The 13864-nt window shown below is 40.7% G+C and overlaps 1 protein-coding gene across 10 annotated transcripts in view; it reads right to left on the minus strand.

Annotated features, from left to right (window-relative positions):
• Window positions 1-13864, minus strand: part of UTRN (utrophin) — a 517905-nt gene that overhangs the window by 452872 nt on the left and 51169 nt on the right. For 2 of the 10 annotated variants that reach the window (XM_024122697.3, XM_024122698.3), the window contains exon 1: window positions 2415-3240. The exons of 6 other annotated variants lie outside the window; for them this stretch is intronic. In XM_024122697.3, the coding sequence (XP_023978465.1) occupies window positions 2415-2508 (94 nt within the window). In that variant the 5' untranslated portion in view covers window positions 2509-3240. Of the gene's footprint in view, window positions 1-2414; window positions 3250-13864 lie in introns of those variants that run through there. 2 more of the 10 variants (XM_055087454.1, XM_024122705.3) reach the window with 2 other exon arrangements.

Below are 13864 nucleotides of genomic sequence, written 5' to 3' on the forward strand. Positions count from 1 at the left end.
GGGACCCTCCCGGACCGGGGCACGAACCCGCGCCCCCCGCATCGGCAGGCGGACTCCCAACCACTGCGCCACCAGGGAAGCCCCCAAATAATTTTTTATTTCAAACTTGCAAGGCTTTTTTTTTTTTAAACTTTGTTCTCCTTCAATTAGATTATTTGTAACTTTTGGTCATTTGTACACAGATATCAAGATTAAGTAAAGGAAAAGTAAATATTTTAAAATATAAAGATTCTATATCAAAGATAGATAGATATAGATACTCAGGTTTCAGCTTACTCAGTTTTCCCTTGTTATATCTCAACGGGTAGCTGAGAGGCAAATGTGCTAAATTAGAGTTCCACATTTTAGAAGACAACAAAGGGCAAAAGAATGGTCAATTTCAAAAATAACACTGAAAGGCTAATTTTGAACAAATATATATTTTCATTTATTCCATTTTATTACTTGTTCTATTATTCCCGTTAGGTTCTGCAGCAGTCATTTGAAACATCAACCCCTGTATGGTCAAGAGTTTAATGCAAAACACTTATGGTTTCATCACTCTTTCCAGCTTACTTGAGGTCTGTAAATAATGGATTCACCCCAAAGTTTAATCTATTATGGAGACTGCTTTGAAGACCAAAAAAGGCCACTGTTGGAATATGCCATCCATAAACATGTACTCTTTTTTATATCTTTATAACAAGATCACTAAAGAGATCTACCCTGCAGATTCAAGAAAACAGTAAATTAATAACAGCCAATAAGAAGAGCGTCTAGGCCCTTATAGAATCTGAAATCATGTAATACTGATTTTTCTATTTCTATTAAAATAGAATGCCCTGAAATATTTATTTTAAAAAAATAAAATAAAATTTCCATTAAAATTTATTTAATTATTTAAAATTTATTTTAATAAATTTTAATAATTATTTAACAAATAAATTATTTATTTATTTTTTTTTTTAAATGCTTTCTATTTTCTTAAAGCCTTTGGACTGATCACAGGGCAGGAAAGAATGTTATCTGAACGAACCAGAATTCATATTTAAAGCTGCAGTCTACTCATTTAAAAGTTTGCTTAATATTTAAATGTTTGTTTGTATTTTTTTCTTCTAATTATCTTCTGATTTCAACCACTATAGTTACCTGAGACCCTCTGTAGCAAGACAGTAACACGAAGAAGATTATTCATGCCGGGGGCGGGGGGGGGGGGGGGGGGTATAGTTACCTGAGACCCTCTGTAGCAAGACAGTAACACGAAGAAGATTATTCATGCCGGGGGCGGGGGGGGGGGGGGGGGGCGAAGAAAGAGGATTAAGTGAGAGTCAAGAGATACCTTTGAAAGGCTACAGGCTGCAATGCTGCTCCTGTCCGTGGGGTTTTAATTCAGTTCCTGATAGGTATTTTAATTCTCTGTTGAGACCACATTGATCTTTAAATAAGAGAGAAAAGTAATAGCCAAAAAAGAGAATTATAGCACACTGATTTCCTATTACACTTGGCCAAGAAACCAAATTTGCTAAGAAAATATGGGCTGCTCCAAGCATTTTAGTTGAAATGTGCTCCAGAGAGAGGATGGCTACCAGCATTTACCACATCATTCATATGGAGTTAGGAAGGAAAACATTAAGAGGGAAAGAGTAATTCCAAAGGAAAGAAAACCATTTTTTAAAAATTCTAACCAGCCTAAAAGTTGTCCCATAGTAACAATATTCAAGCATGATACATAAGGCCAAATATTACACATCACTTGAGTTTTTTTTTTTCTTCAGAAAACTTACATGGCCAGGACACAAATACATAGATTAAACAAGATATGGACATCTGAACCCATTAGAAAAACTAGGTCACCCTGGAAGTAAACTCCAGTGACAATGACCAAATCCAACGTGAAGTTCTGTGTCTGCATTTCTTCTGAACAAGACTGCCTTAAAGCAAAACTCCTCCATTTACAGCCCCCTCAAAAGTACAAAATGTCTGATCCTCCCCTTAATCAGCTCTGAACTATTTTTAAAAGTAAAATACATTTTTAATCAGCACAGTAAGCTATCATCATACAACAGCATAAAGGAAACTTTCTCTACAGGACAGTAAACAGTCAATACATAATAAGCTAGTTTGAAAATACATGAAGTACATTTGTCTCAACAAAGGTATGGCTCCTTGAGTGCTTTTTCCTAAGAAGCCAAGAAGTGGAAAACAATCGCGTGCTGAAGCGAAGGATGAAGCCCACAGCGCTGGTCTTGACTATTTAGAGTCTACAACAGATGTGGCGTCAGGAGGAACGGGCCGGGCTGTTCCCATCACCGGCTGGCCATTACTTAACACACTGGGTTCAGTAAGTGACCGAGAGAGCCCTGTCTTTGCTGATGTCCTCTTTTCATAACCTCACGGGCGGGAGGGCTGGGAGTCATGCAAGTTGACAAACTTACCTGGTAAATGTTTGCTGGCCTGGCGAGCTACTTGCCGTGACAAATCAAATCTGCACTTTTTCCAACGAAATGCGGTGGCCGCCGGGCCACTCATCACCTACATTTGCTTAAGTGAGGAGGAAAAAGATGCAGAGGAAGTGGATTTTAACAAAAGCAGCCTGCGAACTGCACACTGGGATGTCCTGTTTCGGGGTGGCTTTTATTTTTCCCATGAGAGGATCTGACTAAACCTAACTGAATCTCCTCTAAATACCAGACAGGAAGTCACACTTCGCAGTGAGTGAAAATTCCTTACCTCATTTTTTGTTGTTTTTTTAATTGTCACAGCTAAGAGCCTTTGAATGTTTCTGATCTACTACAAAGAGATTATAACTTTGCTTCCTGTTTTTGACAGTGTCAGCTGGTAAAGGGCACCTCCACCCACCTCCTTACCCACTATGAACATAAACAGAGGCGTTTGCCCTGAGTATACAGCTGGGCTAAAGAGTTTCGTTACATATTAACTATACTTCAAAGAATAAATCAGACTTGTTATTTCACTTTAATATGCATATACACCTTGGAAAAAGTGAAACTCAAAAGGATTTCTTCTTCATTCCTTAGAGATTGCTATTATGGAAAAAATAAACTCAACCACACAGAATAATAAGATGAGAGGTAACAGTTTTGATTCATATTTTCCAGCCTATTCTATCTTGTGTATTTGCCTTGCTCTTTTGCTATATCATTTATGCAGATGTCATCCACACACATACAACAAGCAAGGAAAATCATTACCCACATTGCCTCATCTGCTTTCTTATTCCTGTTTAACTCTTTTTTCTCTCCTGCTTCGAAATAGAAACTTTCTACTTATAAGCAAAGATTTTCATAACATAGGTACCCTTGTCAGGATACACACAGATTTAAATCAGAAGGCATCTCTCTTCCTGCTACTGGCTGACATACAGAAAAGAGAACCAGTCAGTACTCGGCCCACTCTCCTCCTCCTTATCTCAGTATTTTTCTAGACTAGAAGCCATATGAATGGCAAAATACTCTCTCTAAGCCTCAATCTCCAAATCTGTAAAATGGGAGTAGGGACCTCACCTGTCTCTGGGATTGCTGTGAAGACAGAAACAATGGAAAGCACAGTGATACAGATTATATCACATAGTCAAAGCCCAATTCTTTTTTTTTTGTAACAGCTTTGTTGAGATATAATTCACATAGTATCCAATTAACACATTTAAGGTGTATAATTCAGTGGTTATTAGTATATTTTCAGAGTTGTGTTTCCATCACCACAATCAATTTTAGAACATTTTCATCACCCCCAAAAAGCACTCACTCTTCATTTTCTCTCCCTACCCACCAGCCTTAGTCAACCAAAAAAATTTAATTTCAGTCTCTATAGATTTGCCTGTCCTGAGCACATCACATAACTGAAATCGTAGAATATGTGGTCTTTTATGACTGACTTCTTTTACTTAGCATGTTTTCAGAGTTTCATTTATGTTGTAGTATGCCAGTATGTCATTTCTTTTTAGGCTGAATAATCTTCCATTGAATGAATATGCTACATTTTATTTATTCACTTATCAGTTGATGGACATTTGGGTTGTTTCTACCTTTTGGCTAATATGAATAATGCCACTATGAGCATTCATGTACAAGTTTTTATGTTGACCTATGTTTTCATTTCTCTGGAGTATATATACCCAGGAGTAGCATTGCTGGATCATATAATAACTGTGGTTAACCTTTGGAAGAACTGCCAAAGTGGCTGCACCATCTTACATTCCCACTAGCAATTCATGAAGGTTCCAATTCTCTCCATCCTCACCAACTCTTATTGTTATCTGTTTTTTTTATTATAGCCACCCTAGTAGGTATGAAGTGACATCTCACTGTGGTTTGATATACATTTCCCTGATGGTTATCAAAGCCCAATTTGCATCAGTATCCCCCAAATGCCTCCATTTATATAGGCAGGGCTAAATACTCAAAATACAAAACAACCAGTAAGACATGGGTACCACTTAATCAGAATGGATACTGGCTACAGTGCTGAAGCAAGATCTTGAAGGTGTCTAGCTTTACCAGTGGCAATTTTCCAATAGGTATGAAAGAATTTCAACATTTTAATCTTGTATAATATACCCGCTAAATACTGCTGGCCTTCAGATTATATCTCTAGCAAGAGGCTGCTAAAGCAGTTGGCTCTTCTTCCCCTACCCAAGGGCTGCTTAGGAAAACTTACAAGACAATTAAATTCTCAATGAAAATATGACACTTAATAATTTATAAATCAGTGGTTTCCACCTGTCTTTCTGTATTTGTCTTCTTCCTAAATAGAAACAGTCTCAATTAAAGCAGCCTTTTATAAGTGAATAACCATAATTATTTACAGGAAGAAATTTTAGACCAGATTTAATTTAAGATTGAGGATATCACAAAATTTTAAGGAAGTCAAGAGGGACAAGTCAGGATCTAGACACTAGCAACATTTTCCCCTTTTCTCTAAAAAATGTGATATTGGGAGAAGGATAGTAACTATTCTAATTCAAAGGCATTATCTAATTCAAAGGGATTATCCAATAAAATTCAAAGAGATTATCTAATTTGAAATTCAAAAAATCTAATCCAATCTAACTCATATTAACATATTTTCCAATTCAAAGGGATTATCTAATCTAACTCAATCTAATTTAGAGGGATTATCATTTTTTCAGACCCCGCTGGTGTTTGAACAAATTCATGTACAATGATGTTAATTATCTCTTTCCTAAAACATTCTATTTTAGGATATTAATTTTTTAATCCGTTAAAAAAATTAAACAGAATAAAATCTACATAAAGCATAGGAAAGAAAATACAGAAAGGCTACACGCTTTAAAAAATAACTTTTTCAATCTACAAACAATAAATGCTAGAGAGGGTGTGGAGAAAACGGAACCCTCTTGCCTGCACCGTTGGTGGGAATGTAAATTGATACAGCCACTACGGAGAACAGTATGGAGGGTCCTCAAAAAACTAAAAACAGAACTACCATACGACCCAGCAATCCCACTACTGAGCATAGACACTGAGAAAACCATAATTCAAAAAGAGTCATGTACCACAATGTTCATTGTAGCTCTATTTACAATAGCCAGGACATGGAAGCAACCTAAGTGTCCATCGACAGATGAATGGATAAAGAAGATGTGGCACATATACACAATGGAATAATACTCAGCCATAAAAAGAAACGAAACTGAGTTATTTGTAGTGAGGTGGATGGACCTAGAGACTGTCGTACAGAGTGAAGTAAGTCAGAAAGAGAAAAACAAACACCGTATGCTGACACATACATATGGAATCTAAAAATAAAAATGGTTCTGAAGAACCTAAGGGCAGGACAGGAATAAAGATGCAGACGTAGAGAATGGACTTGAGGACACGGGGAGGGGGAAGGGTAAGCTGGGACGAAGTGAGAGAGTGGCAGGGACATATATACACTACCAAATGTAAAATCGATAGCTAGTGGGAAGCAGCTACATAGCACAGGGAGATCGGCTCAGTGCTTTGTGACCACCTAGAGAGGTGGGATAGGGAGGGTGGAAGGGAGACGCAAGAGGGTGGGGATATGGGGATATATGTATATACATAGCTGATTCACTTTGTTATACAGCAGAAACTAACACACCAGTGTAAAGCAATTATACTCCAATAAAGACGTTAAAAAAGAAAAATAACTTTTTCCCTTATTTTTCAATATAAGGCCTGAGGCCTTACAAGATGTATTAATAATATGATCGTTCATCTTCTAAGAAATTTGCCATGTCTCAAGGCTGCACTGTATAATCCATTGTTTTCGTTATTTCTTGGCATACAGCTGACTATGAAACTGACCGCTGAACCTTCCTGTGTCAAATAGAACTTTCCACTGTGGGAAATTTCTAAAACATTCATATTAAGCTAAGTGGAAATGTCATCATAGTTCAGGAGCAAATATGGTCTGTATCACCCAGTACAATTTCTAAACTAGATTCTACACAGGAAAGGCAAACCACTGAACAAAAACAAGTACCAAGCCTACAATGGAGTTTCTGCAAACACTGGACTTGAAGAAAATCAGAAGCAACAATCAGTTTATCAAAGTTATCTGAAAGTTCTTCCAAAAAGATCTAAAAGAAGCGCACTTTTAACAACTACTCTGTAACGTCTATCCACTGACCCCTTCTTCTGCTAGATAACACGGTGGCCTCATTTCTAGTTCTTGTGAAATCAATAGGCCATTTAAGTTGCAAGTATCTGTCTAGGGTATGCACGTTCTTATTCAATCTGGTGTTGACAGCAGTAATCAAATTTTGTACATACCACTAGCTCTATTATAGCTCAACAGCAACTGGCTGCCAGCCTAGGTTTACTCTCATCCAAAAGGAAAGAAAGGAGTGGACTGCAGAATTACAGAACAAATCAACTGAAACTACAGGAGGTGCTGTGGAAGTGAGAGAGTGAAGCAGAGGCATTCAAGACTAATCCTCCGTCCACTGGGGAGACATACACCGGGCACATCAGCACAGCCAAGCCCAGGTCAGCCAACCTTGACCATTAATGACAGACATTTTCTTCATTCTCTCTATTATCTGCAAACCCTCTGGGCTTTGCACATCTTATTACAACTGTCCGTCCTAACTACTGAACCTACACCTAAACCTGCAGAGCAGCAGACAAAAGCCAGAGATAAACCACACCCTCCAACACCAGAGAAACCAAATGTGAGGGAATACAAGTTACAACACTTCCCATGAACTGTCCAGACACAACGGGCTTCATGTTGTAACTCTTCTGTATGCACATAAGCTAGGATCAAGCCTTTTTCTCGGATCAAAATGTTTTCAATTAATCTTCTGTAAAAACAAGGTCAGCCTTAAAAAAAATTGGGAAGGGGGTAGAGACCTGACTTTGAAAGTCTACTCAACTTGCATTTTTAGAGTTCAAAATCTCTAAGAAAACCATATTCCTGCTAACAGATATTCTCTACTTAAAGGGAGCATGGATGATACCATTTCTTGGTTTGACAAGCAACTTTCTCCTCATTTTTTAAAACTTGAAATAATTTTAGATTTACCCAAAAAGTTGTAAAAATAGTACACAGAGTTTTCATATTCCCTTCACCCAGCTTCCCCAAATGTTATCATCTTACATAACCAGAGTATCATTATTGAAACCAAAAAATTAGCACTGATGCAGTACAATGAACTACTCTAGAGATCTTATTCAAATTTCTCCAATTGTTCCCTTTTTCTGGTTCATGATTCAATCCCAGATCCTGCACATAAGCAACACTTCAAAAATGCATCGTTTCATTCACTATCTAATGAATGTTTCTGATCCCCCCAAAAGACCTGTTTAATATGGATGAGGTAGTTTCATCATTAACCATTGAGTCTTCCAGGCTAGAAATGTTTATTTCCTCCACAATGCTCTTCATACCTAATCTGCGAGTCTTATCTTGTAAACACAGGTCAAATAGAGTTTCACAATCCCTTGTCCAAAACCCTTAGACCAGATGTGTTGCCAAATCAGAACTTTTCCCGTTTGAGAAAAGTTACACTGCACATAGGCTATACATTACATTAAAACAAAAACAGCGAGATCCAGGGCAATTTCCCCTAATCAAACACACTAATACTTCTGCAGTAAATATGTGTATTTTATGAGGTGAGTGGGATAAGGAAAGACTTTAAAAACATCCCAACACTTCAGGTACAATTTTGCCACCAAATGAGCTCGGGTCAAGCTCGGGTTTTACTATCAAATGAATTACAAAGAAAATACCTTTCAGTTTTTAGAGCTCTTTTTAGCTATTACAACTGCAAATGAGGGAGTGTAGACCTGTACCTATGAAATCCGTGGCCTCATGCATCTCCCACCTACCTTCACACCACATCCTCTTTCACCTCCAATGTTGCCTCTGCCTCCAGGCTCTCTTTCCTCCAATTCACCCTCCCACAGAGCCTCCAGAGATTGATCTTTCTAAAGTACTTGCAACTCTCTAGCTTCAAAATCCTTAAAGATTTCCCATGCAAGGAAGGAGGGTGGAGTCTAATCTTCTTCATGAAGTTCACAAGGCTCTCCACCAACTGAGCCAACTCCTCTGACTGTAACAGTGCTACACCCAAGAAGAATACAAAAATGAAAAAGGCATAGTCTCTGCCCTCAAGAAGCTGCCTTTTTTTTTTTTTTTTTTTTTTTGCGGTACGTGGGCCTCTCACTGTTGTGGGCTCTCCCATTGCGGAGCACAGGCTCCGGACGCGCAGGCCCAGCGGCCATGGCTCACGGGCCCAGCTGCTCCGCGGCACGTGGGATCTTCCCGGACCGGGGCACGAACCCGTGTCCCCTGCATCGGCAGGCGGACTCTCAACCACTGCGCCACTAGGGAAGCCCAAGAAGCTGATATTTAATTCAATCTCTTGAATATTTTCACCTAAGTAAAAATATAGAATATGGCTTTTCCAATCATCAAAGAACGTATTGGGATTTTTTTTTAACTCATTCTTTTCTAGCTAAGAAATTCTACCTTTGTTCTTGATCACGTTAAAGATTACTAACAAAATTCAACATGTTGACACGAAAAAGATTTTTCACATGATCCTAACAAAACATATCTAAAAATACTTGCTATGCTACTGTTGCAATTACAAAGAGCGAAAGCCAGGAAAACTTTTCTAAAAACAAGCAAACCCAAAAAAGTAACATCAAAGATGGTATTTAATGGGCTGAATGATTTCTCATGAGATTGTTTTTCCAAAGCACAAAGATATAAATAAAATCTGAAACCATGCCTTTGTTTCCATATTAGTGTACTAATGGAATTGAATGACATTATAACCAACAAAATTATGTTAGAGAGAGCTACACAAAAATCCCCACCATCAAAGAGTTTAGAATTTATCCCAACCACACATAGGCTGATCTCCAATGCAGACATTAAGGAACATGCCAATGAAAGAGGAAAGAAAGCACATTTTCAATATTTTAGTTTTGTTTTCTAAGGTGCAAAGACACTTACTTGGAATGATGAATTAAAAGAAAAGTTCCTAGACATTGTATTTCAAGATAAAATTATAACCTTTCTTACAATTATCTCAGGAAAAGTGCACAAAAGCAGTGAGAGTAAGAGGTAAAGAACACCACCACCAAATCCCATAATGAGGGGGGTAGAGAGAGGTAGTAGGTATACCCGTGCTCTTCCTACATCAAGAGAGGGGAGGAGGGTTCCCTCCCAGAGTGGCCCTCCTCTCACAACAGACTGTGTGTGTGTGTGGGGGGGGGGGGTGCACGCGTGTGTGCACAACATGGCAGGTTTCTCACTGTCAGTGTTGCTTCCAAACAGAAGTGACAACTGCCTGGAACCGACAGAGGTGAGGTATCCGGTGGCGGACAGCAATCGTGGTAGAACAGGCCAACACTGCACAGATGCCGAGTGATGTCACTGCTCTGTAAAAGCCAGGATCCAATCTGCCAGGGCCCTGGAACCCTGCAGTGCCTACTGCTTAAAACAGGGGTCCCTGGGACAGCCACTCAGGTAGCAAACACCTCACTCTAGCAGAAGGAAGGAAGGTTATCACCATGGTTCTTTAGGGAGCAGGAATAGTTGTTGAAGGAGACATCAAAAGAGACGAATAAAACTCAAATGCTTTACAACGAAAGAGAATTTTTAAAACATTACCAAAAAGGAAAGAGAAAGGGAGTAATTCTCCTGAATTTTCTAAATGTTCTGTTTTTATCAATCAGGTGAAAAGTAAGTGTTGTCATTTCTCATTTACCTTTGTATTGTCATCCTTTAGCATGGAGCCTGGAACATTGTAAGGACTTAATGAGCATTTACTGAAAGAAGAGACACGAGCTGATGTGGAAGACATCAGAGTAACCGTAAGAGTAAGAGTGGACCAGGACAGTGAGAGGAACCCTGGGCGTCTCTCACACCCAAAGAGCTTACACAACAAGTCCGCCTGATGCAGAAAGGAGGTGCCACGGTCTATGATACAACCAAAATCAAAAATAGCAGTTCTGGGGACTTCCCTGGTGGCGCAGTGGTAAAGAATCCGCCTGCCAATGCAGGGGACACGGGTTCAGGCCCTGGTCTGGGAAGATCCCACATGCTGCAGAGCAACTAAGCCCACGTGCCACAACTACTGAGCCTGCGCTCTAGAGCCCACGAGCCACAATTACTGAGCCCGCGTGCCACAACTACTGAAGCCCATGCACCTAGAGCCCGTGCTCCGCAACAAAGAGAAGCCACCGCAATGAGAAGTCCACGCACCGCAATGAAGAGTGGCCCCTGCTCCCTGCAGCTAGAGAAGGCCCACGCGCAGCAACAAAAACCCAGGGCAGCCAAAAATAAATTAATTAATTAGATTAAAAGATAGCAGTTCTGGGGCAGACCGCAGCATTGCAGAAAGGGACTAGAGAGCTGTGACCAAGCGAGAAGGGTGTTTTGGGGAATGTAAAAGAAGGATTAATTTGGAAATGGAAGTGCTATAAGAGTAGAGGCAATCTCATTGGCAAGCTGCAGGGCTGTGGAGCAAAGATCAGCCAGTGAGTTTTCTTGAAGTACATCTGCTGCCACTGTGAGGGAAACTTCTCTAGTTCCTAGAAGGTTCCAGAACACTCAAGCTCCATGAGAAGGTGTGAAGAAAAGAAACATGGGGACTATTCTTTGCTGTCAGCAGTGAAAACATCTAGTGGGAGAAGTGACCTAAGAGTCCCCTAAGGCACAACAGCCTATGAATCCAGATGTGCCATCCATAATACTTTGTTCCCTGGTCACCTGCAGTGACAAGCTCAATTCAATGTTTCCTGTGGAGCTCTTAGGCCCTTATGCAAATCTGAAGCCACTCATTAGATATGGGTATTAACTTCCGTGAGTCATCTGTATATTCAGCCTGCAGCTGAAACCACGCAAAGATAGTCCTGCCTGCTAACGGGCACACCCACCCCACTCCCATGTGTCATATCTCTGGCCATGGGAATGAGACATAATCATCTACTTGTGACAGCTGAGGACTGGGAATGGGGAGAAAATGAAGGATCCAGGCAATAACGAGGCAGAACCAATGCCAAGGAGATGACCTTGAGTATTTCAGTTCCAGGATTTCTAGGATGAAACAGTTTCCAAGCAATAACCAGGTAAGGAACAGAGAATGCAAGTAAGGGTTATCGGTCAAGAATTTATGAGCCATGCAACTTAGGAACAAGATTCCTGGTCTTTGGGTCTGTGGGAGCCCGTCAGCTAACTGATTTGTTTACTGAGCGCCTACTCTGTTCCATGCAGTGCAGACGAGAACCAGTTCCCAGGCCAGCAGAGTGAGGGAACACCAGTGCTGCAGAGGGTGTATGTGGTGCTCACTGTCACTGCCTCGCGGATCGGCCCCTGAGATAGGCCGGGGCCTGCAAAAGGGGAAAGGAGAGGGCAGCGGCTACCAAACAAGGGGGGACTGAACACGGCAAAGGCAAGAAATGTACAAACGGCCTGTTATTAACATATTCTAAGAAATGGCAGAGAACAGGGAGGAAGATGGGAGGGTAGAACTTGGAAACAATACCAGAAGGTACAAAAGTGAAAACAACGGTGATCCAGAAAGAAGAGGAGAAGAAAGCCAGGCCCTTACTCCAGGGCCGTCCCTGATGGTAAGAAAGCTATTCCACAGTTTGCAGGTCGGGACCATTTATGTACCATTTCACACAAAGCTCCGCTTTCCATAAAATCTTTCTCCTCCAGAGAACGTCCGTGAGTAAATCTGTCTATCTATAAAAGATTTATAAACAGAGCCAATAGAACAAACTTGGTTTTAAATTAGGAATACTGCACTAAAAATGACTTCCCAGAGGTTGCCAAGTTCCAGTAGAGGGCTGGAACTACCAGTGTTTCTATTGGAACCTCAGTATGTAATTTGGTCAGTAAAAACTGACCAATTTTAGGGACCCCTGAACTTTAAAGTTCTTTCACATTTATTTTCATGGATGCCTGCAAAAGTCTTACAAGTTAAGCTGTGTCGATACCTCAAGTCCTGTTTGAAACATGAGGTAACTAAGGTTTCATGACACCGAGTAAAACACCATATTCATGCCGTGGGTGTTCTGAACCTCTGAACCAACTCCCTGCCCCAAAGTCTTTCCTCTCATCCCATTGTGGGACTTCTAGAAGCAGCTTGCTGGCTGTCAACAGCACTGCCTGAACCAACGTGAAGCCCAGAGGTTTCAAAGTTATTTTTCTGAGAGTAACCAATACTATATAATACTTCCTCTCTTCCTCAGAGTCATAGCCAAAAACCATATGAAAGCAAGAGGAAGTACATGTTCCTCAATAGCAATCAGCTTCCAGGTATCAAGCAGCCATAGCAGCTGCTCCCCACCCCAGTCCCAACCTCTGGCACAGACACAAGCGTCAGGATCTTCAGGCCACTCAGATATGTCTTTCCACAACAGACTGACAAATGGCCCTAACACTTCCACTCCCGAGGGCATTAAAACCATAGCCCCAAAGGAACAAGGTGGTTACTTTTCATATGAGTTACTAAACTGAGAACCTCCACGCCGGAAAGAGGGGGCAGGAAAAGGAAATGAAAGCAAGTGACTCTAGGTTCTGGATTTCATATGCAAGACTAGCCAGCAACAGGTGCAGCGTTCCGGTGAAATTAAGACTCTCCAAATGCCTCTCGCCTCCTCAGCACAAAGGGCACAAGCACAGCAAGCCAACATTAGCAGTTCTGTCAGAAGGGGAAGCCATCATCATTTCCTAGCCAGTAGCAATTCTGAAAAAAAAAAAGAAATTTACCAGACAGTACAGAAAATATTTCTCTGCTGACATGAGACTTCTTTCACACTGTCCTCTCCTTAAAACACTTTACTCGAAAATAATTTAAATGTTGGTCATAATAAAATATTTTTTAGTGCTAGTGACTAGCATAGTACCTGGTATGGAGTAGGTGGGCAATAAACATTTATTGGATGAATGAATGAAACAAGCAGGTAAATTAAAAGTTGCCTTCACAAATAAAGATAACCAAAATCTTACCCTCAAAAGAGTATGTAAGAGTATTTTTCCCCGTTTCTCCAAGAAGGGAACAAAAGGCTGGAATCAGAAGCCAAGAGCAAGAGATATCGCAAATAGAAACATATCAGGATTGTGAAAATGACTATACTACCCAAAGCAATCTACAGTTTCAATGCAATCCCTATCAAATTACCAGTGGCATTTTTTACAGAACTAGAACAAAAAATCTTAAAGGGCCTCCCTGGTGGCGCAGTGGTTGAGAGTCCGCCTGCCGATGCAGGGGACACAGGTTCGTGCCCCAGTCCGGGAAGATCCCGCATGCTGCGGAGCGGCTGGGCCCGTAAGCCATGGCCGCTGAGCCTGCGTGTCCGGAGCCTGTGCTCCGCAACGGGAGAGGCCACAACAGTGAGAGCCCCGCGTA

This window comes from Physeter macrocephalus, chromosome 10 (assembly GCF_002837175.3).
Source record: "Physeter macrocephalus isolate SW-GA chromosome 10, ASM283717v5, whole genome shotgun sequence".
Lineage (NCBI taxonomy): Eukaryota > Metazoa > Chordata > Mammalia > Artiodactyla > Physeteridae > Physeter > Physeter macrocephalus.